At 43.5% G+C, this 27,361-nt stretch overlaps 1 protein-coding gene across 1 annotated transcript in view; it reads right to left on the reverse strand.

The window, feature by feature from the left end:
• Positions 1-27,361, reverse strand: part of AFF2 (AF4/FMR2 family member 2) — a 312,864-nt gene that overhangs the window by 90,395 nt on the left and 195,108 nt on the right. Inside the window, exon 8 of the mRNA XM_039256031.1 lies at positions 13,830-13,926. Coding sequence (XP_039111962.1) covers positions 13,830-13,926 — 97 coding nt within the window. The remainder of the gene's footprint in view (positions 1-13,829; positions 13,927-27,361) is intronic.

Genomic DNA, 27,361 nt, shown 5'->3' on the forward strand with positions numbered 1-27,361 from the left:
AATAAATGAAGATGTTAGACAATATATTCCACTAGAAATCCAGAAGCCTAGGTTCTGCCCCAGCTTTGCCACTTAGTATCATCATGACATTAGCAAGGCGGTGGACACTTCTAAGCCTCGGTTTCCTCGTTTTAAAAATGAAGATAATCAGTTCCACCCCATCTACATCAAGGGCGGTCATGAGTAGCCAACGTCCACGACGGTGCTCGAGAAACCACAGCCTGCTCTGCTTTCCGGCTTCGGTGCACATGCCTGCACCGCCAGAGAGCTGACAGGCTTGCTGATTTCATGACCGTTATTCTGGCGAGGATCACAGGAGCCCGTCTTGATCTTGCCATGTAAGGAGCAGGTCTGGGGCGAACAGAATGCTCCTGTCTGGCAAGTCCTACCCGAGGGAGATTTTTGATGTGTTTAGATCCTGACATGCCTAGGCCAGTAGGCCCTGTACCTTCACACAGGCCTCTGCCCTCAACCTTCTCAGGGGCTGCTGCTGGTGGCAGAGAGGTCAGGGCCCCTGAGGTGCCGTGGGGGCACAAGTGCCCATGTGAATACTCAGATGTCTCTGTCTCCCTCCCTCCCTTCTCCCCACCCCTGTTCCACAAGGAAGCCTAGGAAGCCTCCCTCCTTTCCAGGTGACTCCTCTCTTAGCAGCCTCCCACCCGGTCAGCCTCACTCCATGAGGAGGGCGCTTTGCTTTTTCACCAACATTTGACCCTGGGTTGGGAAGCCCTGAGGATGCTACCAGAGGCGAGCCTCTTCTGTCATATGGCATCTTGAAGAATTATATGCCTGGAGACCAGGCTCATCTCTCATTCCGAGGAGTGTTTACGAACGGATTCTTGTCTCGTTACTAGCATCGTACTACCCATGGTATCCTGCGAAGTAGCAAATTTCTTTCCTCAGGAGGGATGATGTGGTAGAGGACATGTTCATAGGTGCTCACTCATTCAATCTGTCTTCCTAAAATTAAGAAAGAGCCTTGTCTTTCTGTTATGCAGAGACTCCTCTGGCCACACCGAAGCTGAGGTGAGTCAGGGACCACACTGACTTACAAGAACCACACAGAATGTACAGCTATCAAGAGAAAGTAGAAAGAAGGAAGGAAATAAAGCAGGAAGGAAAGAAAGGGGCCGTCTCTTGAGTCCCGTCCTCCACAGCATAGATAACGCCATGTTTCTTTAGGGAGAAAATGCTACCTACACTTCCCCTCATCTTGTATAGATGGATCTACCTACCTTTTAAGAAATCCTCTGGTAAGGTAATTCTGTCCTGGTATTATTCTAGTCCAGCAAACATGTATACTACATTAATTTTTTAAAACTGAGAGAATATTTTTGGGCTTTTAAGAAGCATGCCCTGAACTGTGACATCCAGGCTTATGCTAATGCCTTCTCCCTGGCCCCAGGTTTGCAGAAAACAGATCCAATGCGGTATGTTTCCTGTTTGGTGAGACTGTCAATGTGAGCACGTGGATGGTCTAGACATATTATAGCAGTGGACTCATTTTCTGAGGCTGTGTATTCAGGTACTGCTTTTTTCCTTAATCAATAATAATGCTGTCAGTCAAGCATAAAATGTGATTCTATTAGTACTTCTCTCTATAGCTTTTGCCTCTCCCGCTTATGTGTTTTTCTCCTGGCATTCTGTTGGCAGATATACCCAAGCTGGCTCTCTTCAATACAGTTCTTGATTTAAAAAACAGTGAAAAGTCAATCCTTCAAATAATTTTAAATAACTGGATAGTGGGGCCTTATGGAAACAAGGCAGAAGAGTCATTGATTGCATTGCGTTTGTGTTTCTGTATTTTCCCTTTTTTAACTCTTCACAGGGCTATTCTGTGAGACATGGCCGTACCTTAACCTAGTGGCAAGTACTGGTAAATCGTATCGATCACCTAAGTTCACAAGAGAAAACCCCTCTGTTAACAAACGAACTCATCATTAGAGTATGCAGATGGTCTAAAATCAGTATCTCCAGAATTGATTAAATCAATTAAAGAGACATATACTGAGAACACTTGCCCAAATATAAAAAATGAATTGCTTAATTACAGCATTTAAATAGATTTCACTGGAACGAGTAAAACAGCCAGAGGCTCATGTTGTATCCTATAGGCTGGGGGGCTGGGATTTCGCGGGCAGCTCACGCGCACAGCAGGGTGGCAGATTAAGAGGAGAAAATGTCACTCAGCGTTTTGCAACACCTGGATGCCTGCCTGAATTTCTAACTGTATATCCAGGGACTGGAATCTTTAGGAAAATATCACCTACTGCATTTAACCCTCTGGATAAGTGCCCAGAAGGAAACGTGGAAAATCACCTTCCCTATCCTTAGAGTACTGGGCTTCTCCCATTTTGATGTAACTCACTGTCTTCTATGCATACATGAAGTAGGCCCGTGCTACACAGAAAAGGGGCAGACATAGAATTCTGACAGGCAGAGCCTGCAGGAAATTTGTTCCAGGCGGAGGGAACTGCATCTTGCAGCTAACAGTCACTTAATAAACACTGACCAGATAAATGAGCTGTGGATGACAGGCCCAGGCACCAGTCTGGGCACAGAAGGGCGCTGGAGGAAAAGCCAAGCTCTAGGATGTCTGTATCTGGATCTGTGCTGCAAATGTACCTGGGGCTGCAATTCACACCCCAGAGAGAAGGAGGCTGCGTGGCACTGATGGGGTGGATTTCTGAGCCTGTTTTCCAGCAGAAGACTGTTCCCCTCCTCACTCTTCCCACTCACCTGGACAATGGCCAGTACCCCTTCACTGGTCTGCTGGCCTTTCTATTTTACCCCTATTTAAATTTTTTAATGTTTTTATTTTTGAGAGAGACAGAGAGAGAGAGACAGAGAGAGAGAGAGACAGAGAGAGAAAATGCCAGCAGGGGAGGGGGTTGACAGAGAGGGAGACACAGAATCTGAAGCAGGCTCCAGGCTCTGAGCTGACAGCACAGAGCCCAACACAAGGCTTGAACTCTTGAACCACGAGATCATGACCTGAGCCGAAGTCAGACACTTACCTGACTGAGCCACCCAGGCAACCCACCCCCACTTTATGCTCCACTTTGACTGTGACTTTTTCAGAACCCTTCATGGCTTCCCACTGCTCACCGAACTATCGATCAAGTTCACCCACCCTGCCATTCAAGACCCTGCCAGTGCCAGTTGAAAGCAGCCTGGTAGCAGGTTGTATTTGTTCTTGCATGTGTATTTTGCTAACATGGCAGCTGGTAGGAGTTTTTCAAGTGTCTTTAGCAAGATCCATTTGTCACCTGGTGATTTTGTTTACACCTAAACTTTTGCTATCTTGTAACTTAATGAAAAATGCACTGTCTTTGGTGAAGAAGCATGTTTCACTCAGAAGAGTCTTTTGTTGATATTAATCATTCTCTAAGTGGAGTAAATATGGAGACACCAGACAGCATCTCAACATTGGCTTGAATTTATTCTCCCCATTAGAAGGGACAATGGAAGAGGCACTCAGTTACTCTGTTCCCCTGATGTTGATGAATTTGAAAATTCAATTTTCTTCCCTCCCCTGACAACCTGAGATCTCTTGCCCCTCATGCTGAGGAACAACTCTTGCAAAATGACATGTGTCTTTTGGTGGGAGACATTCATTACCTGATAGAGGCTCTCTCCTTACCATGTGTATGAAGGAAAATGGGAAGGATATTCTTAGGGCATAGTAGGTGCTCCATGATATGAAAGTATTCTACAGCCTACATGGGAGCGAACACTGATGAGGCATCCTTAGCATCAGCACACTAGTATAGTCAGGGCTTTCTGTCCCTTAAGAGCATGTTACACTCTGGGTGAGAACACTACATCCATCATTATCCATATACCTGTATTAGAAAACCCTTTAGTCTTCCACCTATGAGTCTCCTTTACTCTTGCACTGCTACCACACTCATCATACTCTGACACCAGATGTGTGAGGGATTGGTCCCACACCAAGCAGTTCTATGCGACACCAGCTGGGTGTCCTACAATTGAACTCACTTCTGACACTCTCTAACTGGAGACAGTGTCAGACCCCTCAGGTTAAAGGCTGAGTCCCAAAAGACCGCTTCCCACTTCAGATGCTCATTGCAGGTCCAGGTTGTCACCTGTCATTCTAATTGATTGGCTATAAACCAGAGGTTCCCTCTCCTCAGGTTCGACAAATTGGCTACAGCTACTCACAGAACTCAGGCAGTTTACTTATGTCTACCAGTTTGTTAAAGGACGCGATAAAAGAGACAGACAGACAGTCAGATGAAGAGATACACAGGTGAGGTCTGTGGGGAGGGGGGGGTCCCAAGTGTAAGAGCTTCTGTCCCTGTGGACTTGGGGTTTATCAATCATGCTCTTGGAATGTGGATGTATTCACCCATCTGGAAACTCTCCAAACCCCATAATATTGGGATTTTATGGAGGCTTCTTCACATAGGTATGATAAATTCATAATTCTACTTCTGGGGTCTCTCCCTTCTCTAGAGAAGTGTGTGTGTGTGTGTGTGTGTGTGTGTGTGTGTGTGCACGCACACACACACACACACATGGCAAGGGCAAGTGGGGGAACAGGGCTGAAAGTTTCAAGCTTCTAATCATGACATGGTCTTTTTGGTGAGAAGCTCCCATCCAGGAGCCCATGCAGAGTCATTAGAACACTCCTATCACCCAGGAAATACCAAGGGATTTGGTACTCTGTGTTAGCGACTGGGGTCAAAGACCAAGTGTCAGAACAAAAGATGCTCATACTGTTCTTATCACTTAGGAAATTACAAGGATTTTAGGAGACTCATGTGAGGAACCAGGGCCAGAGACTAATGCATCCCTATATATATTTTCTATTATCTCACAACACCAAATACCAACTGACTTCTCTGTGCCTCAGTGCCCTTATTGGCAAAATGATGCAGCTGGAATAAAGGCTCTCCATGATCATTTTCTTTAATTTTTTAAATATTTATTCACTTATTGGGGCGCCTGGGTGGCTTAGTCGGTTAAGCGTCCAACTTTCACTTAGGTCATGATCTCGCGGTTCGCGGGTTCGAGCCCCGCGTCGGGCTCTGTGCTGACTGCCAGCTCAGAGCCTGGAGCCTGTTTCAGTCTGTGACTCCCTCTCTCTCTGACCCTCCCCTGCTCACGCTGTCTCTCTCTCTCTCTCTCTCTCTCTCTCTCTCCTAGAAATAAATAAAAACCTTAAAAAAATTAAAAAAAAATTATTCATTTAGTTTTATTAAAAAATCCATAATGTTTTATTTATTTTTATTTATTTTTTAATAGTTTATTGTCAAGTTGGTTTCCATATAATACCCAGGGCTCATCCCCACATGTGCCCTCCTCCATGCCCATCCCCCCTTCCCCTCCACCCCCCATCTGCTCTCAGTTTGCTCTCAGCATTCAAGAGTCTCTCGTGGTTTGCCTCCTTCCCTCGCTTCCACTATTTTTCCTCTTCTTCTCCCCCATGGTCCTCCGTATAGGAGGACTAGGAGGAACTTAAATGTTTATTTATTTTTGAGAGAGAGAGAGAGAGAGGAAATGGAGGAAAGGCAGAGAGAGAGGAAACACAGAATCCAAAGCAGGCTCTAGTCTCCAGGCTGTCAGTACAGAGTCCAACATGGGGCTTGAACCCACAAACCATGACATCATGACAAACTGAAGTCGGATGCTCAACTGACTAAACCACCCAGGCGCCCCTCTGTACAGTTATTTTCAAGCCTGGCATTCTATATGCTAATACACAAGTATTGCAGTCTATACAATATACAAGTATGCAGTCATACACACATGAGTCACAGCTAACTACGGAACCAGAGTCTATCTCCATTAGCAATAAACAAGATTTATTATCAAGTTTCCAAATGTTTATATGTAATTTTCTAAAGAGTCCTATGAGATACTCTGTGAAGTATGCGTTATGCCATCCCATACATTCTGGAAGCGTCTGCTGCTTTTATCTGCCCACCTACTTGAATTTTGAGTGGCTAATCTTAGATTGGTAGCTAATCTCAAGTTTGGATACCCCTTCTGTGTATTTAAATGCTTATGCTCTTTCCTTTTACTAAATAAATAGAAAAATATAGCGCTGCTTAAGAATATATCAGATTCTGTTTCCCATTCAGGACAACATCCTGGGTCCTTGCAGCCTGCCTGGTAGCTCTTCCAGCAGATGGCAGATATGTGGGGACGATAGTAAAGCATTTTTGGGACCTAAACCAAAGCCCCCAGTATATTTTTCAAAGCCAGCATATAAATTGCAAAATCTCACACTTTCAGTCTGGCAGGGTTTTATTACCCAGAGTTTACTGAAGATGTTCATATTGCTCTAGTATATGCTAGAACCCTGATTAAATTCAAGACTTGGGAACTTCCAGTAAACTTCCAGTACCCGTGGTACACTGCCTGGGGTTTGTTGGCTAATGACTCCAAGACAGGCTCCAACCTGGGATCTGGGACCCAACTTGGGGCGTTGATGGGGCCTAAGAAAAGAACATGCTTGGACCAAACAAAGGGTGGGGATGAGAGTGGAGACGGGACCACCCCAGAGGCAGCGACAAGGGCAAGTTCAATTCCAGTCAATTTAGAGATCCCAGCTTCCCAGAGGTGGCTGCTACCCTCCCCCCACTGGCCCTGTCATGTACTTTACAGATATGTGCCGTGTAACAAAGGCCATGCTCATCCCTGTCCTATGTGAGAGTTACCTTTTCTGAAATCACAGATCAAACCCATTGCTGTTTCCATTTGGCTCTTAGGATGCGCAGCACCCCCTCACCAATGTCTGGTTTAAACTCCCAGTGGCTTTGCAGTCGGAAAGCTCGGACACGGAGAATTTATCAGCTGCAGTGGACACTGGCCAGTATCTGGCCATCAGCTGCGCTTCTCTGCATCTCTGCGTGCTCGAAGCATTTTATTGAGATTACAATAAAAAGGCAATCTACGGAGATTACGAGTCAAAATATTTGCTACTAAAAGTAGAAGAGCTAATTACAATGCAAAAAAAATCAGCACGCAGGTTTTCTAAACAGTCACAGACTTGCCTGGAGCATATTAAAAAATCACATCATACAAGCCCTAAGCAGTTTCTTATTAATCTGGTCTCGATGCTAATACGGCCAAATGGGAAACACAGTCTTGGGAATATGAGGGCCAATGTTATTCTATTAACCTTATATGTTATTCTATTTACTTTCCTGTCTTTAATGAATAAATTAAAATGTCCTCTCATTCTCTAATTGCTGGATAGTTAAGAGTATGACAAGGTACACATTTTATTCAGCTACATGCTGTAGCCTCAACTGCCCAAACTCTATCATTTTGTGGGGGATTTCAACGAAAGGCAATGACAGATAAACTGTTTACATTAAAAGACTCTATCAAAGTTATTTTGCACCTGGTTTCATCCTAATTCATCTGTTGTTTCTCTAGCTCTGACAGGCTGACCTGTCTTGCTGTGTGTGCCATATTGATGTCATTACTGAAGGGGGCTTTCCCCAGCCTTTCTGCTGATAACAAAGTAAATGGAAATGCAAAGAAACCCCGGGGAGGTAACAACTTGTTCAGCATGATGAGGGAGAACTGTGGCTAAAACAGAGGACAGGTTACAGCAGGGAAGGGTATTTGCTGTCACAATGAATACGTTCATGACAGCACACGGCCTTCCAAAGAGCCACCTAAGAGTGGGCGCGAAAGTTACTACATCGTTTTTCATTAGCACACTTGAAACCTAAAAGTGGGCTTTCATTGAACGAGGATGCCATGTTTTGAAAGTTTAATACGCATCCCAGGAATAAGGAACACATCCCAAAGCTGCCAGAATGTTCACATTTTCTGCTACTGTGGAATGCAACTCATTTGCAACGATCCAGTGATGGACAACCTAGCCAGGGAGCTGGCCCAACAGTAACAAAAACAAACAAGCCAATATGAAACCAAAATCAAGAGCCTGGATAAAAAGCAAGCTACCTGTGTGTGAGGCAATCAGTGATCTGCAGTCAAAAAATAAAATGGAATGGAGAGGAGCTGCATTACGCTACATTTCTGTAAATGTTAACATGCTTGAGGTGCACCCCCTATACTGGCATCTGCTTTGAATGAACCGCACATCTCTAGGGGTACTAGGGCAATCCTTAGGCAGAAAAATAAAAAATGATTGGGTTAAATAAAGCTGGGTACATAGGCGCTACTTGCAATAACATATCCAGATACAACTCATTGGAAAGCCTCTGTGCTCAAAGCAAACCTGAATTGTTCTGCTCTGTTTTTAAAGCACCACCACCACACTGGGCTATATCTCAGCTAAAGAGTTGAGCCTGGTCACTAACCAAACATTTCCCATCACAGGACTCCTTGGCTAAACTTCTCATGGAGCTAAATGAAGTCCTCTAACATTTCGGTCTAATTCACATTAATAACAAGATGATATTAATATTCAAACACCGTGAAGGCAGTTTCTAACAATACCCATTTCATTATAGCCTTTACACTGTCTAAAGTCTGTGCTTCTAATACCAGTCTGGGATGGCTGGGGCTCGAGAGAGCCACATCCCGATCCAGCCGGGTTCAAAGTCCGGGCCCCACAGACCATCCTCTCAGGAGAGTGTGAGATTGCACTTGAGGGCTGCGTCAATCAGACATCGTGATTATCATATGCGGAAACGTTAAGCAGATGTTTACCTGGTTCTGTCAATATATGGAGGAGGGAGCTCCGGAGTCGGGCTACCAAACATTCTGGAAGTCTTTGGACTAGGTCAAATTGTGGGCAGCTTAAAACTTTAAAGACAGCAATTTTAATAAACCTGTCAATACAATTTCTTTGTTAAAAAAACATTCGAGACTGATTAGGCTGCCTCTATTGAAAGAGATGCACAAGGTCTATATCTTTAGATCTTTTATTGAGCTGCAAGGCCAGCATGAATAACTGCCTCTCAGCTGTAAATGAAAATTGATTCCAGGTTTAACTCCTCATTTTCAGGGGTTCTTGAAGTCCCAAGAACCATACGAAGAAAAATTTGACCAGAAGGAAAACTGAAGGTGAGGACATGTGGATGAACTGCACACGTGTACACTCTCGAGAGGCCTGGTCGATTGGACCATGCCTGCCGCTCCAGCCAAACCCCGGTGGGTACACCCCAGAGTCACTGCCTGCCCCACTGTCTGGCTGGAAAATGGCATTTCAGTAAGTGTTGTATGGGGAAGGCCAGGGCGGGGTTTTGTATCTATGAGGTCAAGAGCAGAGGCTGAGACCTAAAACTAGTCAGCTGGGTAATGGACAGACATCATGGAGCTCACAATCATGATAGTGATATCCAGCTTTTAAACACACAGCATACCGCAACACGGATGTTTATGTAGATACTAACTACAAAATACTGTATACAATTCAAACACTGTTCTGAAACATTCCAATGTCCAATGTCCATTTCAAGTGGTGATGAAGCTCCTGAGATTTGAAAGCCAATATGACTACAGCATCACGACATACCCTGCCTTTCTCCAAGGCGAGGTGAGGGAGAAGTAAGAAGTATAATCAAAAGGTATGACTCAGCTGTCCACCCACATCAGTCTTTTGAAGAAAAACTCATGTTTAGAGATGTGTAATTTTCCTGGAGGACGTGACGCAGTGTCATGGGCAACTTGGCCTTTCTCCCTGTGATGTTGGTTTAAAACTTCTCAGGGGTCAAAGGGGAGGAAAGGGTATTCGTAGCCAACGAATGCCTATGGGGCATTTAGGGTGGTGAGGACATTCAGTCCAGTCCCTAGAAGATCCCAATGGACACCAAGGCCAAAATGAAGGGCAATATCTATGTACCAATGGATACAAAAGAAGGGGCTTCCAATTAATGTTTAAAACGGTCACGAGGAAGAATAATCACTGATTTGTGTAGTGCTTGTGGTGTTTGGACCGTTTTCATTCTCCATTCCAAAAGCCGTGCTCTTCACAAATACACTTGTAACTCTCATGGCCAGGCACACCCAGGTAATACATGTTAGGACAACACAGAACTCTTTTACTCAGGTTTGCCACATGCTGGCTGTTTTCCAGGCAGTTAATTTAGTGGCTCTCTTTAACATCCTATTCCTTAAAATCAAACGCAAAGTAATGCAGCTGGCATTCCAAGAATATGAGACATTTTAGACCATTATTAGTGGTAGTGACAATGACACTGATGATCGTGTAAAGTGCTGAGCACTTACTATGTGCTAAGCATAGTGTCAAATGATTTTGCCTAAATCCATTCACTTAGTCACTAAATCCTCTGCGACCCAATAAAATAGGTGCTATTGTGACCCCCATTTCAGAGCCAGATTCAAATTGTGTCCATCTGACTACATACGATACTCTTGCTCTGAATTGCTACACTGTAAACAGGGCCACACCACCTTAGCAGGCACCATGGACATATCTGCTTCCCAAACAGTCCCAACTGAGAAAGCAAAATGCAGTAGGGAATGTGGATAAAAGACACAAACTTTTAACCAACATTTCAGGGTACAATCACGATCACTTTTTCACTGAAACGATGTGCCTAAGTGATTGTGTATCCCTGACTTTAAAGCGTAACTAGCAGATGAAACCTTTTGTTCAAAAGCTGTTGTTGTTGTTGTTTTTAACAGCCCTTCGTCTCCATGGCTCACCGTTTGGCATTTCTAATTTCTATATTATAATTCTCCCATTCCAGCCTCATACTCCATTTCCTCATTTGCAGGAATAATGCTTGGCCTTTAAACACATCCTAACTGTTCTGTTGGGGTTTGTACACTGCGGCCACCCAGCCTAGTAATTACTGCTGTGGAAGGCACTAGTGGCAGGTAGACAGGGGGCAGGGGCTGTCTTGCTGATGAGAGACTTGGGACTGAAATGTCATATTGGAAACCGACACTTCTTGATCCTGCGTTTCATTTTCATACACGCATTGGAAATGCATTCTCTTGGGATTCTTTATGTTGCAGACCCCAGCGTAAGGTCTTAGGGGCTTTTGGAAAACACCGGTATCTACTCTCACTAAGCCTGGACAACTTGGGTCTCCTTAGGTGAGTCCAGGTACAGTGATTACATTTGAGATGATTTGAGAACGCCTCCAGAAAGCTAATGATTTTTTTCTTGGACTATGTTTGCACGAATGTAGCTACCGGGTTCTGAGAAAGTCTCTAAGCATAACGTCAGCTCAAACCAATGGTGTGGTCTGGCCACTTGGACACATCACTTAATGCCATGATGCATTTGTTTATATGCCCGCCCCCCCCATCATCCTGTCACAAGTAGAATTATTTCTGCAATTCTGTAGCTCAGGCAGGGGGTGCAAATCTACCTATAAGTCTTACTGGTGAGGTTCAATTAAGACAGAGCTCCTGACTTAATATCAGGCACAGAGCAAGAGTGGCTCCATAAATGGGAGCCTTGAGTTCACCTCCTGATGTTGTTGGCAGCAGGATGGTCCCAGTTACAAGACTGAAAGAATAGCACCATATTATCCAAAAGGTGAAAACATCAGAATGTCTGTCAATTGATGAACAGATAAACAAAAGGTAGTAAATCCATACAACATAATATCATTTAGCCATAAAACAAGAATGAAGTAACTGATCTCTGCTACAACATGGATGACCTAGAAAATGTCATGGCAGGTGAAAGAAGCCAATCCCAAAAGGTCACATACCTCCCGACTCATTTATATGAAATAGGCAAATCCGCAGAGACAGAAACTAGACTATTAGTTGTCAGGGGCTGGGGGATGGGAAACGGGGAATCATTGCTTCATGTAAATGGGATTTCCTTCTGGGGTAATGAAAATATTCTGGAACTGGAGATGGAGGTTTAATCTCATGAATGCACTGAATGGTGAATTTTATGTTCTATAAATTTTGCCACAATGAAAAAGAAAGGAAAATAATTTTGATGCACATATCTTTGAAAAACAAATGTGAGCCTTCATGAAGCCAGAGGTCAGCAAACACTGCTTCATGCTATCATGTCCTCTCCTGCACAAACATTCTCTCTTGGTCTTTAGCCTCCCTGCCTTTTAATGAATCCTCAAACTCTATACCGAGGGCTCATTTATAAACATTTATAACCTTGCATCTAGTTCTTGCCTCCTGGGCCCATCGAGGGGGAAGAAGTTGTCATTCTGCCCTACCTTAGATCTCCCGGTTCAAGCTCCCCTTCTAATGAGAAGCTTTGTTGGTAGAGGCATGACTAAGGGCAGCACGCCAAAGAAAGCTTCCAACGCACCAACCAGGATTATCCAGCGGTCTCAGCCCTCACGCAGTCACCAAACACACATCCTAAAAACCCAGATGATTTGGGCCAACAGACTCGATGTCAATCCTTCAGGTAAATACAGAGTATAACAACGTGGGAAGCTAAAAAGCAGACTGCATTTAGGTAATCCCATAGAGAGGAAGTCAATGCACAAAATCTACTCTCGCTTATTGTTGATTACCGCTTTAAACATCCCCATTAAAAAGTAATGTTGCATCTGTCAAAGTCAATGATCTACGATTTTTTGTTTGATTTACCAACACAATGCATGTCACTGGTATATTAAACGCAGAAAGCAGGAATAACAGACACTGGAATTCCCGTGTGCATTCTGCATGGCCCATGGTTTACAGAGGAGAGGGACGGCTTGCATCCAGGACAGAGACGGCAAGCCTCTGGGAGACGACGGTGCCTGTCCTTGACGAGGTACCCAAGCGCAAAGATGCAATTTTTATATATTACCGAAAACGCAAGCCGAATCAGGAGGAGAAAGTAACGGAGAGTAAAGTGTTGGCCACATACCATGGCAGAAGATTTCAATTTTAAAATTCTACCAAACAGTAGGAGTTCCAGCGTGGTCAACAACCGTATATAAGAGTGGAGGAAGCAAGCCTTGGGAGTTTTTCCCAAGCTTCTCTTTGCCAACCCTTCTGAAAATATTTAGTGAACCTGGAATTCTGTACTTGACAATTACCTTGACAAAGCAGTGAACTAGCATCCCTTGAAACAGTCTGCTTTCACTTTCCTGACTTAGCCAACTTCACCATAGAAAACAACTTGGTCAGGTATCAGCTTTAAAACAAGGCAACCCTTCCGCATTCCTGATCTAAGGTTATAACCATACCCAGGCGGAGCCCACCTGGGAGACAGCCCTGTCACAGAGAAAACGCACAAGCATCACTGCCTCGACACACTACGCTGCTGTTCTCCTGCTTCGTGAATGGTACTTGGCCTTTTCAAACCATCAAGTCCAGTCTCACTGGAAATGCTGCAAACACATGTCTGCTGTCTCATGTGGCGGTAAGGGCAGTAAATACTTAGAATGCAGAGCAGACAAAGATGGAGCAGCAGCAAGTTTTTGCCACATGCCTTTGGCCTGAAGCTTTGTGTACCCTACAGGATGCTGGGTGACAATTCTCAGCATGTGCTCTGACTGGTGCACCTGGGAAAGGGGGGTGCGGCACTCTCATTGATACCCTAATTAATTAATAAGCATGGGCTGTGAGCCTCACAGTGGAGTCACTAAAGGAAAGTTACACTTCACCTGAGATTATGCTTACTTAGTCCAAGAGAGGGAAAGACAGTCCCTGGCTTACTGAGGACCAGTTTGTGCGTTTGGCAAGGGAGTGGAGGGAGGGGGTGAAGCAGTGTTCAAGAGCTCAGCCTCTCCTCTCTGTAGCTTGAATGAAACTGTGAGCTGATTCAACCTGTTCCAGAACACCATGCCTATCTCTGCTTCTTTTCCTCCCTCCAAAGCCCAGAGATAAAGCAGAGAGAGGGTAGGTTTGTAGATGGCAAACGCATTCCCGTTCTTTCTGCTCCCTCCCCCGAGGTTCCCACCCAAGCCCGAAGCTCTTCCTACCTGGTAGAGTTCAGTGGCAGTGCACTGAGTGGCCAAGGTCTTCACTGGCTCAAGGTCGTCTTCATCGCTGCTCAGCTTCAGGTCGTCCTCAAGCATCCTACAAAAAAAGCAGGGTGATGTTCGTGTTAGAAAGCGTCTCTTCTAAATCATCCTCAGATACATCTTGCAATGAGGATAAAATATTGGAGCTACAATCTGACAGCTGCAATTCTGTCAAAGGTGCACAGGGAACCAAGATTCTTTCAACTAATTAGATATTTGAGCTCTTATATTTATGTCATACTCTGCACACATCTTCCCTCTCTACCTTCCCCTAAATCAAGGGGAAAAAAAAAGGACTATTTCAGCATCTCCAGAGATGACTGGAGTCTATATATTTTTACTACTGAAAGTGTAATAAATGTACTGATCAATCACTGTGGAACGGAACGTGACACTGGATCTCTACAGGAAAAGATGTTCCGAGTCGCCCATGAAAGAACGGGGGCATTGTAAGAGCCCCTGGCTCTAGAGGCTGCCATCATGGCCTGCTGGGGCTCTCTGGATGACAGAGGCAGAAGGCCCAGTGAACTTCCACTGCCTTGCAGTGCCCTCCGCATTGTGGCAGCTCTGTGGCCACAAAATAGCTGGGCGAGAAATGACTCGTCATTAACCTTTTGATATATGACTGATCTCTTCCTGTAAAATTTGATCCAAGAGATGTAAGCCCATGATGTGGATGAGAAATCTTTCTCTCCTAAGGCAAGGTACCTGAAAGATATGAACTTTGATGATGAACTGGCACTTTCAAAATTGTTTATCGAGCACACAGAGATTCTTGTTCCTACAGTGCCACCTGCTCTATCCCCAAACCTGAGCTACAGCAGGAAGAGTGACTTATTATCTTAAAATTCCAGTTACATAGCCTTCCAAGACCAATCGGTGTTAATATTTTTATGTATTAAATGCAACTTTAGACCTCGCTCCCAGCCTTCAAATGAGTGCAATCCCGGCCTCCCTCCCTGAACTGATTACCATTTTCTGAGCATGCTTTGCTCTTTCTTGCTTCCAGACTCGGAATCAGGCTTAGCTCCCAGGCTACAATTTCCTTCTTCAACTCTGTAAATCCTATTTTTTCTCTATAGCTCAGCCAGATCCCACCTCCTCTGTAAGAGTTTTCTAGAAAGAACCCCATCTCAGAAAGGACACCTTTTCCTTCTGCCCCACCCCCGGCTCCAGCTGGATCACTGTACTGCTTTCTGCTGACTGTCCCCTTCCTCCCATGTGGGCTGCTACTGCCACTTACTCCCTTCTGTCTTCCCAGAAATGACAGTCTATCACTCTCATTTTTCAGATAAGGAAGAAAGGTTCAGAGAAGCCCACCGCTTTGCTCAAGGTCACAGAGCTAGCTGTGTGAGAGCCAGTCCTAAAACTCCCATCTCCTGATTTCTACCTGTGTGTTTTTTTCCAGAAGGGACACTGGAAGGCAAAAGGCAACTCCTAATTTGATAAATGAGGGAATACATGATCTGAGAAGTTATGTTCAAATGTCAGAAAGAGATTTGGGTCAGAGTAGATAGCCAATAACTCTTAAAAGAAAACACGCCCCCCCCCCCCATGCTTAGCCACATTAGACCAGGACATGTTCACTGAGGTCTGAAAAACAAAGACTGATATAAAGTATTATTGGTGGGAAGGATAGCTGTTAGAGTTGCTTTCAGATAAACTAAACTTGCAGGATTTATGACTGTCCTTCATGAGACTAATGGATATTTTGAAGATCTTAGAGAAGACAAAATGTATCTTCACATTTCTTGCAATTGCAGGCTTAGGACTCCAACAAATAATTCTTGATAACACATTGTGGCAAACAAAGACTGTGTCATTCTCATAAGCTATAGAAATCAAATATTTTAATGCTTACGGTGGTCAGAAAGGGTGTCATTTTCTGTGTGTCTATGTGTGTGTGTGTGCGTGTCTTAATACATGTGGGCAATGTCTATGTGTTAATTTACACACAAGTGTTGAACAAAATAAATGATCAACAATTACTTCCATTCAGAAGACTCATTTATGTGTCTGGGAAAGAGCCAAGTATTTGACCAGAAGCTTGTAATTTGGAACCTATGAAGGAGGGAGCCATTATTGGCCCTATCTTCCATGAAACAGTGAGGCTTAGAGAGGTACAGAACTTGTTCATGATTACGCAGGCTAGGAAGTCATGAAGGCAAATGTGGAACTCAGACCGTCTCTGGCCAGAACTTGAGAATATCTAGAGGGTATAATTTACAAACGATGGTATATTAAATAAAATCAACAGCATCAACAATGAAAAACACCACAAAACATACTGACATGGACTCAAGATATTTGGATTCAAGTGCTGGCTAATCATAAACTCTGGTATCTTGGGAAAGGCATTTTCTGTCTCTGAACCTTATCTGTGCCCCTCATCTGTTAAATGGGATAATAATTAAACTCTTTCACAGATTGGGGGCAGTGGTGAACATAATATGAATGAAAGCATGTGAAATGTTTTAGGAAAGCACAAAATTAAGGCAGGGTATCATTACTTTGGAAATATAGCATTATAGTTAGAAATAATGTACACCACGAATACCATTAACAAGTAATCACAAGCAGAGTATTAGTGAGACTCTGTTCTCATCTTCACTTGCTGAACAACCTGAAGGTAAGCTTCATGGTGTTCTATGGTGACTCTGGAAACATCTCACAAAGTCTTAAAGCTGAAGCCAGAAATGGGCTTGTTGGTTTTCTCCAGGGAGAACTAGCACACCAGAGCCAGAATTCAGTCTTGGACTCAGCAGTTATCTTATTCTCCAACCAACTCTATGTGATTCTAACATGGAGATGAAAGGCCTTCCAAAGTACAATTCTGGAAATAGGCAATCAATATCCATAGCAGTTGACATTAAACACCCTGCCCCACTATGCAAAAAGCTTGGCGTGGATTTGGTTGTTAATAAAGGACAATTGGATGCATATATTCAAGTCCTGGTAAACACAAGTCACGGAAGCAACTAGGAAGGCTCCTTCACTGACCTATTAAGCTTTATTCTTGAATATACATGTACTTGTTTGCATTTCCACCCATAGCTAATACTGAACATTACTCTAGGGAAAGAGGAGGATTATGAAAGATTTTGGATTTAATTATTATAGCAGCACTGTTCACACCCACTGCAGTTAAGGTACTCTCAGCAGAAAAATGGTAAGTTCTTTTCACGAGGTCACAACTGCATAGACAAATTCATCACACACTGGGTATCGGTGTGAAAAAATCGCCTGTGTGGGTAATCTTAAAATATAATTGTTCTCCTGCTTTTCAGTTAGATGAAAGCACAACAAAGGAGGCCTCCTCAGCAATTCAAGATGTTTGTTCAGGATCCAGTAGTTCATGTCTTTGTCAGAAAACTCTCTGGTTTTTATTTTTACCATGACATATCAATTCTGTATGATTAAGAATAAAGTAGTCCTGGGGCACCTAGGTGGCTCAGTTGGTTAAGCATCTGACTTGGGCTCAGGTCATGATCTCATGGTTAATGGGTTTGAGCCCCACATAAGGCTCTGTGCTGACAGCTCAGAGCCTGGAGCCTGCTTTGGATTCTGTGTCTCCCTCTCTCTCTGCCCCTTCCCTGCTTGTGATCTGTCTCTCTTTCAAAAATAAAAATAAATATTCATCTTTTTAAAAAACAAGACATACAATTGTCCCCAAAACTGTCAACAAAACCAAATCTTTGCCCTGAAGAAATGATCTCATAGAAGGTCAAATAGTGAAATTTGGGGCAGATGAGATAGAATGGGCAAAGAGAAGACTGTGGGGGCACTAAGGAAGGAAGGGACAGTTGTGTCCAAGGTCATAACTCTCTGGGTCTCAAAATGAACCTGGTGACCTCAGAGGGCTCTTTGCATTGAGACATCCCAGGATACTATGATGGGACAGGCCCTCTGCAAGTTATAACCATAAAATCATGACGTTACTCTCTATAAACCCTGCTACTTCACATAGTGGAATGCTTAGGTGATTTTGAAGAGGAAAAAATAGAAGGCTTGGAACACTATTACAGAAGGCTCTATGTAAATGAAGCCTTTTGTTGACACAGCATTGGCTTAAGAGCAAGAGCTTGAGAGACAGACAAGTTCAAATACAGAATTTTCTAATGGGTTTGTTTTTTGGAACTAGTTAATAAAACTCTTCGAATCTCAATTTTCTCATGTGTTTAAATGAGCAACAATAATACCTACTTTGGAGAGTTTGGGAAGGATTAGAAAAAGAAACTTTCTACAAACCACCTAGGAGTCAATATAAGTAGCTGTTCTTTGTCTCTTGGTTATTACTGCTATTGCTGCTATTATTATTGCCTCAGAAACGGTACTTTACAGATTGGAACAATAAAACAAAGAGCTCTGGTGACGACCCAAAGGCTGACAGAGGTGTCAAATAGCAAGAATTACTGGATGCCAGTTGAGGCATAATTCAGAGGTCCTTAAGGAGTTTGGAAAGTTTCAGTGTTTGGCTTTATTCTGCAAGAATGTTCTAAACCCATCATGGCTGTCTGAGGTTTCTTGAGATTCTCCCAGAGTGTTTAAGATCCCCTGGAGATTTGAAAGCCTATTGTAAGAGGAAACACACACTTCCAAGTGAAGAGTTAAAGAGTGGCCTTGATATCGTGTTCCTTATATCTGTGGAGTGACCTGCAGATCCAGACAAATGGGCCAATGATGGCTCCTCGCTGGAAGTTGTACTGACTTTGAGCACCTTGTCTTTGGGCATGCCACTCTCATGAGAAATTTCCAATACACATTTGGCTCTAACCTTTGTATAAAAGGCAGGGTTTCAGGGGCACCTGGGTGGCTCAGTTGGTGAAGCATCAGACTCTGGATTTTAGCTCCGGTCCTGATCTCACAGTTGGTGGGATTGAGCCCTATGTTGGGCCCCATGCTGATAATGCAGCATGGAGCCTTCTTGGCATTCTTTCTTTCCCTCTCTCTCTCTGCCTCTCTCTCTCCCTCTATTTCTCTCTCTCTCTCTCTCTCTCTCATAGCAAATAAATAAACTTAAAAAAATAGGCTGGGGCTTCAGAGGCTGTTTAGTTGATCCAAAATCCTTGCTCAGAAGCAACCTTCAGAACTCTGAACATGTAGGTTGCAAGCCTACGTTGTGCCTTTTTCTGAATTACAAAATGGTAACCCTCTGGGAAGACAGTTTATCAGGAGCACCACTTGATACTGGCTGGATTCCAGCTTCCAAGTATCCATGGAAAGAGCTGCAATGCTGGTGACTGACAGACACGCAGATAGACCCTGGCTCTTACAGTTGGAAGTGCCTGCAAGGGTTATCTATTTCACCTTGCCATCCAATGGAGATATCTACAACATCCCTACCACATAGCCATAAGCCATTGTCTGATGGGCAGCAGGCAATGCCCTTCTATTATTCAGGAGCTTTAATTGTTAGAAAGCTCTACCAGTTAGGAATTGCCTTCTGCTTTCTTGTAGCTTCCATCTGGTAGCCTGAATCTCACCCTCTGTAGTCCACACTGGGAACTTGCACTTGGAATGGTGTTGGAGATAGAGCCAGTGCTGCTGTCCACAATGTGCAGTGGCAGAGGTGGGGATGGAGGTGGGGAGTGGGGGTACTGCTTCACTCAGGTTTTAAGCACGAAACAAAAATTAGATGCCATCTTACTGTGGGCCCTCTTCTAGAATAGTAACTTAGCCCTATTGACTCCTTAAAGGGCATTTTCTCTTCATAAAGTAGGCTGGGAGGAATGAAACATGACTGGTTTAGAATTAGTCAGGGAATTATATATTTTACTACCTAGTGCTCTGTAGTCTCTGCAGCACTGAATCATTTGTTGGTAAGCAAGGCAGGCGATGAGGAAGAGTCAGTGATATTTTTCAAAGCACTCCTTCTGTTTCCCTGAGGTAAGGGTGTTCAGGCTTCTTTCGTGGGAGAAGATGCATTTAATTTTCTCAAGGTTTTAACTTAAAAGTCTGATTCCATGACCACATTGCTGGGAATCCTGGAAAAGCACAGTCTGAGGGCCAATGCAGGGCCAAACAGTTTGAATTTCTAGACTATACACTATACGTCTCCTAAGACCTATTGGGTGGGGCTCATTAGCCCAGTGCACACAGCCTCGGTCTAAACTAGATCACGCACTCTGCCATGCAGATCAGAGAAGGGGGTTCATAAAATGAGCACCTGGTAAAGTTATTCTGGTTCCTTAGAAAGAGAGCCGGGGGTTCCTTTAGGAAGGATATAGACCAGGGGCTGGCAAACTGAGGCCCTCAGTCCAAACCAGGCCTCCCTCCATTCTTACACTGCCTGTGAGTTACGACTGGTGTTCACATTTTTAAATAGCTGAGAAAAACAAAATCAAAAGAGGAATGATATTTCATGACATATGAAAATTACATGGAATTCAAATTTCATTATCCATAAATAAAGTCATACTGGAACCCAGCCATGCCCATTCATCTGCATATTGGCTAAGCTTTTGTGCTACCATGGCTGGATTTGGTAATTGTAATGGAGAACATATGACCCTCAAAACCCAGACTATTTACTACCTGGGCATTTACATACAAAAGTTTGCTGACCCCTTGTGTTAAGCCAATGTTTTTCAAACTCTCTTAAATCCTTCCCCCGCCCAATGAAATCTCACAAGGAACTCCAAATGAAAAAAGATATTAAAATATTGCTGCTTTGGTCCCAGTTGGGTTTGGGGTGTCGGGGGGTGGTGTCTGAGCACCCTGGGATTAGAGGAACATAGTATAAAATAACTCATCTACTCAAGTCTTATTTTCAGGGGTAATTCTGGCTCCGAGGATATTGCATAGAATTTAATTAGCTAAATTTAAGTTATTTAACCTCTCTGAGCCTCAGTTTACTCCTCTCTGCAATGGGAATAAAATAATATGTAACTCGAAGATCAGGAAATGCCAGTCTGTGTGGACAGAGCGCTGAGTACATAAAAGGCAATGGCAGGAAAAAAGAAGAGAACAAATATCCTTTTTCTAGATGTACAGGTGGTATGTATGGATTTATATCTATATTGCATACATAAGCCAAAGCTAATAGTGTGCACCTTGATATATATGACTATTGACTTGTATCAAACTGCCACCTCTTCAACCTTGGACTTCCTTAGAATTGATCACATAAATCCAGCACAATACCAATTTTCTGCTCCATGGTCATTATTTTGAATTTGATTTTCATTTTCTTGGTATATTTCTCTGGGTTATATAATTTTCTCCTGATGCGGGAAACCCAATGTTATCATGCAAATGACAAATTGCTTAATAGAATTCCGATGGCTATCAATAATGTTGCACACACCATAACGCTACGGTATCATTTTTCAGGGGTGTGGGTATAAAAACATCGAAGAGTGGATTTCCTCAGAGAAGACCAGCACCCCCAGTGGACCCACCTGGACCTGAAAACAAATGCTGAGATAATTCCAAAGGAGAAAAGAGAATCTTTTGTCTTAAAAAAAATATTCCAAGTGGGGATCTTGACATTTGTCATTGCGCTCTTCAGTAGGACTGTACAAGTCAACATGAACAAATTTCCTTTGAGTCATACTGAGCAACAGAGAGTCATTCAAGTGGATTAATAGGGGTTCACTCAAGACCATCTGCTGGGCCTGATATTTGTGGGGCAAACAGATTTGTGGAGCTTGGCTCTGCTAATTTGAACTCCAGGTCTAAAACTTACCCAGTGTGACTTGGAGGAGTTATTATGGCGTCAGTGTTCTAATCTATAAGATGGGGCCAATAACAGTACTTATTTCAGAGTGTTGGTATGAGGATTAAATGAGATTATGTATGTAAAATGGTTGGTAAGCAGTCAATCAATACAGTTACTGTCATTATTACTTGCTGTGACTGTGTTTGAAACATAGTCATAGGGAAGCAACTAGGAGTATGATATGGTCCCTTCCGGGAAAAGCTGGCCCTTTTGCAAGGACAAAGACTTCATTAGCAAATAATGACAATGTTGTAATTCGATGCTAGAGGTGTGTAAGGAGGGAGGAATGTCTACATCTCCCCAGAAAGGCTAGTGAAGCCTACACAGAAGCACTGGCCTTCCAACAATGCCCTGAAGGCAGAATGAACTGCCTGGGGAGTCAGAAAGGAGAGAAGCCTAAGGAGAATAGACAGAGGTGCCAAAAGACTTGAAGTTTCTACAAGAGTGGGCCACTTGGTTTGGCTTGAATGTATTATGTGTGGACATGTGTTACTGAAAAGGGAAGAGTCTAAGGAGGTAGGTTGGGGTGAGACTGGGCCATGCCTTTTTCTAAAAATGGGGAGGGGGGCAACCAAAGTTTTTAAGTGGGGGTAGGGAGGCGTGGAGGGAGCACGGAAGGTGAGAAGTAGAGACCTCTGAGAGCAAAGACTGACTAGAAGAAGGAGGTGTCAGGAAAACCACTGGAGTGGCCCAGGTGGCAGAGGGTAGTGGCCCAGGCCAAGGCAGAGACAGGTGAGGATGGAGAAGAGAAGGGACCATATTCTAGAAATGTGTCAGAATTAGGATCAACTGAATTGGGACACTGATGATCGTGACATCCAAAGTCTTCTTAGCCACTCTGAGAGGCCACTGAATTTATTTCACAAATTCTACCAAAGCCCAAAGCACGCATGCACACACACCCTCCACTAGACTGCCTCTTTATGTTGATGGATGTCCCTTCATTCTCCCCAGGCTCTGATTCTGCACTCAGGCCTTGGCTACTGGGCAGGGGTGTCTCTAGTCCTCAACTTTTCTTTCTGAAGACACCTGGTGAGCTCTGCTCCTAACTGATGAGGAAATGCCAACTTCTCACCATGAAGCTTTCCATTTGGGGTTGTCCCTTTCAGACTTCCTTCAGCTTCTGAGAGCAACCACAGCTGATTAGAGAGGAAAAAAAAAAAAAAAACACCTGTGGTTACCTCCAAAGTACCCCCCAATCACAGAGGATACGTCATTACTTATCTCTCTACATCAGCTCCTAATTGTTAAGGGATTAAGTAAAGAACTCCTTTATTGAGTTGGTCCATTAATCTCTATCTATGGAAAATCTTCAAAACAACTGAAATATTAAGTTGCTGTTAAATGCACTACAAATTGTGCCTCCTGACAGCCACTGTGCCTCACATTAAACTCTGTGGGGGCAAGGACCAATTCTTACATAGGAGACACTATGAATTCTCAGCTGCTGGGAACACAGCACTTTAGCTTGGAGTGCTTTAAACTCTTCCTCCAATCCATTTTGTGAGAAAGGCTGCCCAAAGGGCTGCTTACCTGAATTGCCACAGCAGATAAGATTTCCTTTATGCTGATGCATAAAGAATTCACAAGTTCTTTCAGTTTGTTTATGCAAAATGGTCACATCTGACAATTTCAGCCCAACTAAAATGTTGACAGGTGATGTTGCTCCATTTTTAATGAAAATCCCACCTGATTTCTAGGCTCAGCTCTATCTGTTGCATAAGAAGGACCTCCCCTCCTCCCCACACACTTTTTTGCCCAGGGTAGAAGGAGGAATGGTCTTATAGCCCACATTGATGGTGTTTCAGCCTTATAAAGTGCTAGAGCTGGAAAGGCTTTCTTGGGCACATAGAACTCAGGGCCCTATGAGCACACCATCAGGCAAGCTCGGGTACCACCTGTCTCATACACACACACACACACACACACACACACACACACACACACACAAGCCAGGGCAAGGCCAAAGTTAAGGCCTGAGTGATTCAACTTGTGAGGTTACAGCGATTCACTTTTAGATTCAGACAGGTGAGTACTTACATAACAGAAGAAAGGAAGACATGCAAAAGGTGCCAGCTCCCCCTGCTTCTTGTCCCATGTACCAGAAAAGACGACAGCAAAACAAAAGGTGCCCTGTGACTGCAGAGCAAGTTGTGGGGTATTCTGTTACTGAGGAGCCCATTCCTGGTTCCAGTGAAGGGGTTTTATAGGCTGCAGGTCTTTTCTGCAGGGGGTGGGACAGAATGTTCCATATCTCATCAGAACCTGGGAGGTGATGGGAAATGGTCTCATGACAGTCTCCCAGAAGAGACAGGGGGGCGAGTGGCAGATGGCCTTGAAGTACATCGTAAGATCTTCCTGTCCTCTCCTGTTCTGGGAGTATCACTAGGTGTTCTGCCAAGACTCAGATTAGCTGTGGTTCAAGCCTCAGCCTACGTGGCCTGTTTGGATACCTGCAGGGTGTCCGTGGTGCCGGGCAGGGTTATTCCTCTAGACCACCAGACATCCAAGTCCATGGAAAACTGCTCCTTGTGGCACCTGCTTTTCAGATTCCAGTGCCATCATTTACTGATGTTCCCCATCAAACGTGCTGCCCACATTTAAGTTCTAATGAAGGCTGGGGTATCACTACCATAAGCATAACAACACCTAATGAACTTGTTCCTCTGCTACAAGTGGTGAAGGTGAGCTAAATTAGCCAGGGAAACACATCTGCAAGAACTGGTCAATATTCAGAGTCCTGGGAGAATAGTAAGTTTCCTCTTAGCAAAGCCACTTGACTTGAGTGTGACTCTGGAGCACAGTGAATGGCTCAGAGTAGGGATAGGGCCTTTTCTGCAGACAGACAAGCCCAGGTTCAAACCCTCACTCCCTGTAGCTGTGTCACCTTGGACCAAATTCCTTGAAATTCCCAGCACCTGAGTGAACAAGGGATCATAATAGCAGCACCTGATAGGATTCTGTAATTATTAAGTGAAATAACCCAACTTCAAGTCCCTAGCACATAGAGATCACCCAATCGTTATCATCTCTTGTGATTACTGGCTCAAGACAGTTCAGCCTAGACGATCCTAAATAGATGTCATTTTATTTGAAAACAAGAAAAACTAGAGAAATGTGTCCTCGAGTTAAAGCAAAGAGGAAAAGAACTGTACCTTTGCCACCTACGGCTTTTGCATGCTAGAAATGGAACAAGTTTTTCAGTACAGAGTCTTTATATTGTTATATCAAAGTTTTCAAGTCTGGAAAATTCAAATCTCCATAAAATGCAACTGGACTACACATTGATCATTAAATATGAATCTACCAGATTCCAGGAGTGCATGAACAGCTTGATAGTGAGAAATCCATGAGTATGCTACATTGTGTCATCAATAAAATGATACAAACCATATGATCATCTTAATGATGATGCCAAAAATACACTTGATAAAATTTCATACCCATTCCTGATCCATACACTTCAAAGACTAGGTAGAGAATGGGTACATCCTTTCTGGATAAGGAATACATATTGGAAAACTGTCGATCTAAAGGTATGTTTTAGGTAAGTAGGAAGGTTAGATCCATTTTTAAACATATTTTAAAATAAAAATGGAATCGCAGATGACTATGCTTCAAATGTTTCTAAAACTCTGTATCGATGTCGATTCACTGAGTAGACAGAAGGAACACAAACAGACTAATATCATCCAATGACACCATTTGTTCTGATAATTACTCCAATTCAAACAGTTTTGAGGCAACACATATGGTTACCACCAGAGATTGTTTCCATGTAGGTAAAGACAAAATTAGCAAGTGACATGCAAAACCTCAGTTTCCACTTCTGCATTTCAGAAAGTATTAATCTTTTAGAAATACATCACCAACTTATTGACCTTCACGTCTGCCTACAAGCCTTACAGATGCAGAGATGCTGGGTAACATGATTGAAAATTTGATCCCATTGTTTGAACAAAATTAGAATTGTTTTAGAAGGGGCTCCACAATGTCTGGGCATATATTTTCCCTAAGTAACATGCATCTCCCCCAGGAATTCAACATTTATGTTGATGCACTTGGCTGCAGAGCCAATCCTGCACTGGCTCTAATACAGAGGAATTTTCTGAACATTTTGAGTAATGGGACTGAAATAATTTAACGGCTCCTTCTGTGCATGTTAAATGAGTTGCGTGATATATTTAGCTTTTGCAGAAAACTTGTTTACACTATAAATTACAGCACATGGCACAATCACATTGATGCAGAGAGCCAGCCATGTTGAGTCATTTTGGCCATCTCTCTCCAAACTTTAACTTGGCTGAATGAATTCATGGTGGCTCACCAATACATTGGGGGTGCCTCCTAGCCCCCTCACCCTGTTAAATACACATAAGGCCATCACCTTAGCACTTCCCTTGACCTTAAAAGAAGAGCTGGATTTCTGAGAGAGGAGGATTCTCAAAATAGGGAGGGCCCGCTGCTGAGAAGTGATGACACACGGATCTCGGTTGTTATGTACTACCATTCCTTGATGGATCAGAAGGGTTGGCTTGCTAATTCTAGAACACAGAAACAACCCAGGTGCCTAATGATTAAGGGCTCTGGAAAATCCAGTCTCCTAAGAGGCAACACGATATAAAAGCAAGAGTGAAGACTTGGAAGTTGGATGGACAAGACATCCAGGCTGGGCTCTTGCATTCACTAGCTGTGCAAATCTAGGCCAACTGGTTGACCTCTCTGGGCCTCCATTTTCTATCTCTAGAAAGAGGCTGCTGGTTCCTACTTTGCTTGGTTTTGGGGAAGAGTAACTTAAATACCAAGCAAAAAGAGTGTGAGGGTGAGTGCTTAATAAATGCTACTACTTCTATTAGGAGGAATTGGAGACCAGATCTTAGAATAATACATTCAGAAGCAGCATTACAAGAATCACCACATAAGAAATCACCTGTCTCTGGTCAAAGAAAGTAGTTTAAGAACACTAGAGAGCCATCAGAGCAGGTTTTACATACAGTGGGTCAACATCATAGAAAATTGGAAAGAATTCTTTCACAATTTGGCTTTAGGTAAGAAAGTGCCAATCCTGAATATGTGCCCCAAAACTAGGTTATTTCTAGCCAGTTATTCATAGACTCACATTGGTGATAGGTGGGTAACTAGCTGTCTAGATGGAGAGAGAAACAGGGAGAGCTATAAATACAGATATATGGAGAGTGGCGGGTTCCAATATTGGCCAGTAGTTATGATCTCACCTCTAGAACTTTAAAATATATTCAGAACACAAAGGTAATCCCTCCCCCAAGAACTGGTCCAGTCATCCTAGGAATAACATGTTAGCCCAATCAAAGCATTTTGAACCTTTCATGTAACACCTGTCAGATGTATAATTATGACTTGAGGGCTCACCCCCTGCCCCTGTCTCACAGTGAATCAAAGTCAGCCAATACTCATTCAGGTAAGCCCAACCTATGCTAGACATTCCGTTGGCCATGTGTGCCAATGGATTGCTTCATTGACTCTTTCCAAGAAATCTGAGAGGTTGTACTTGTGGTATTTTTTCTGTTTTTAGGCAAGGAAACTCAGGCTCCGAAATGTCAAGAAGAGTGTCCCTAGAGTGGGGGGGATATACTTGCAAATCATATATCTGATGAGAGTCTAGTATCCACAACATATGAAGAAGCCTGGAAACCCAACGGTAAAATGATAGGATGTGGTCAATCTGTACTGGAATATTATTCAGCCATGAACAGGAGTGAAGTACTGGTCCGTGCTACAGCCCGGACAGGCA

Source organism: Hyaena hyaena, unplaced genomic scaffold (genome assembly GCF_003009895.1).
Source record: "Hyaena hyaena isolate Hyena2069 unplaced genomic scaffold, ASM300989v1 scaffold_555, whole genome shotgun sequence".
NCBI classification, from domain to species: domain Eukaryota; kingdom Metazoa; phylum Chordata; class Mammalia; order Carnivora; family Hyaenidae; genus Hyaena; species Hyaena hyaena.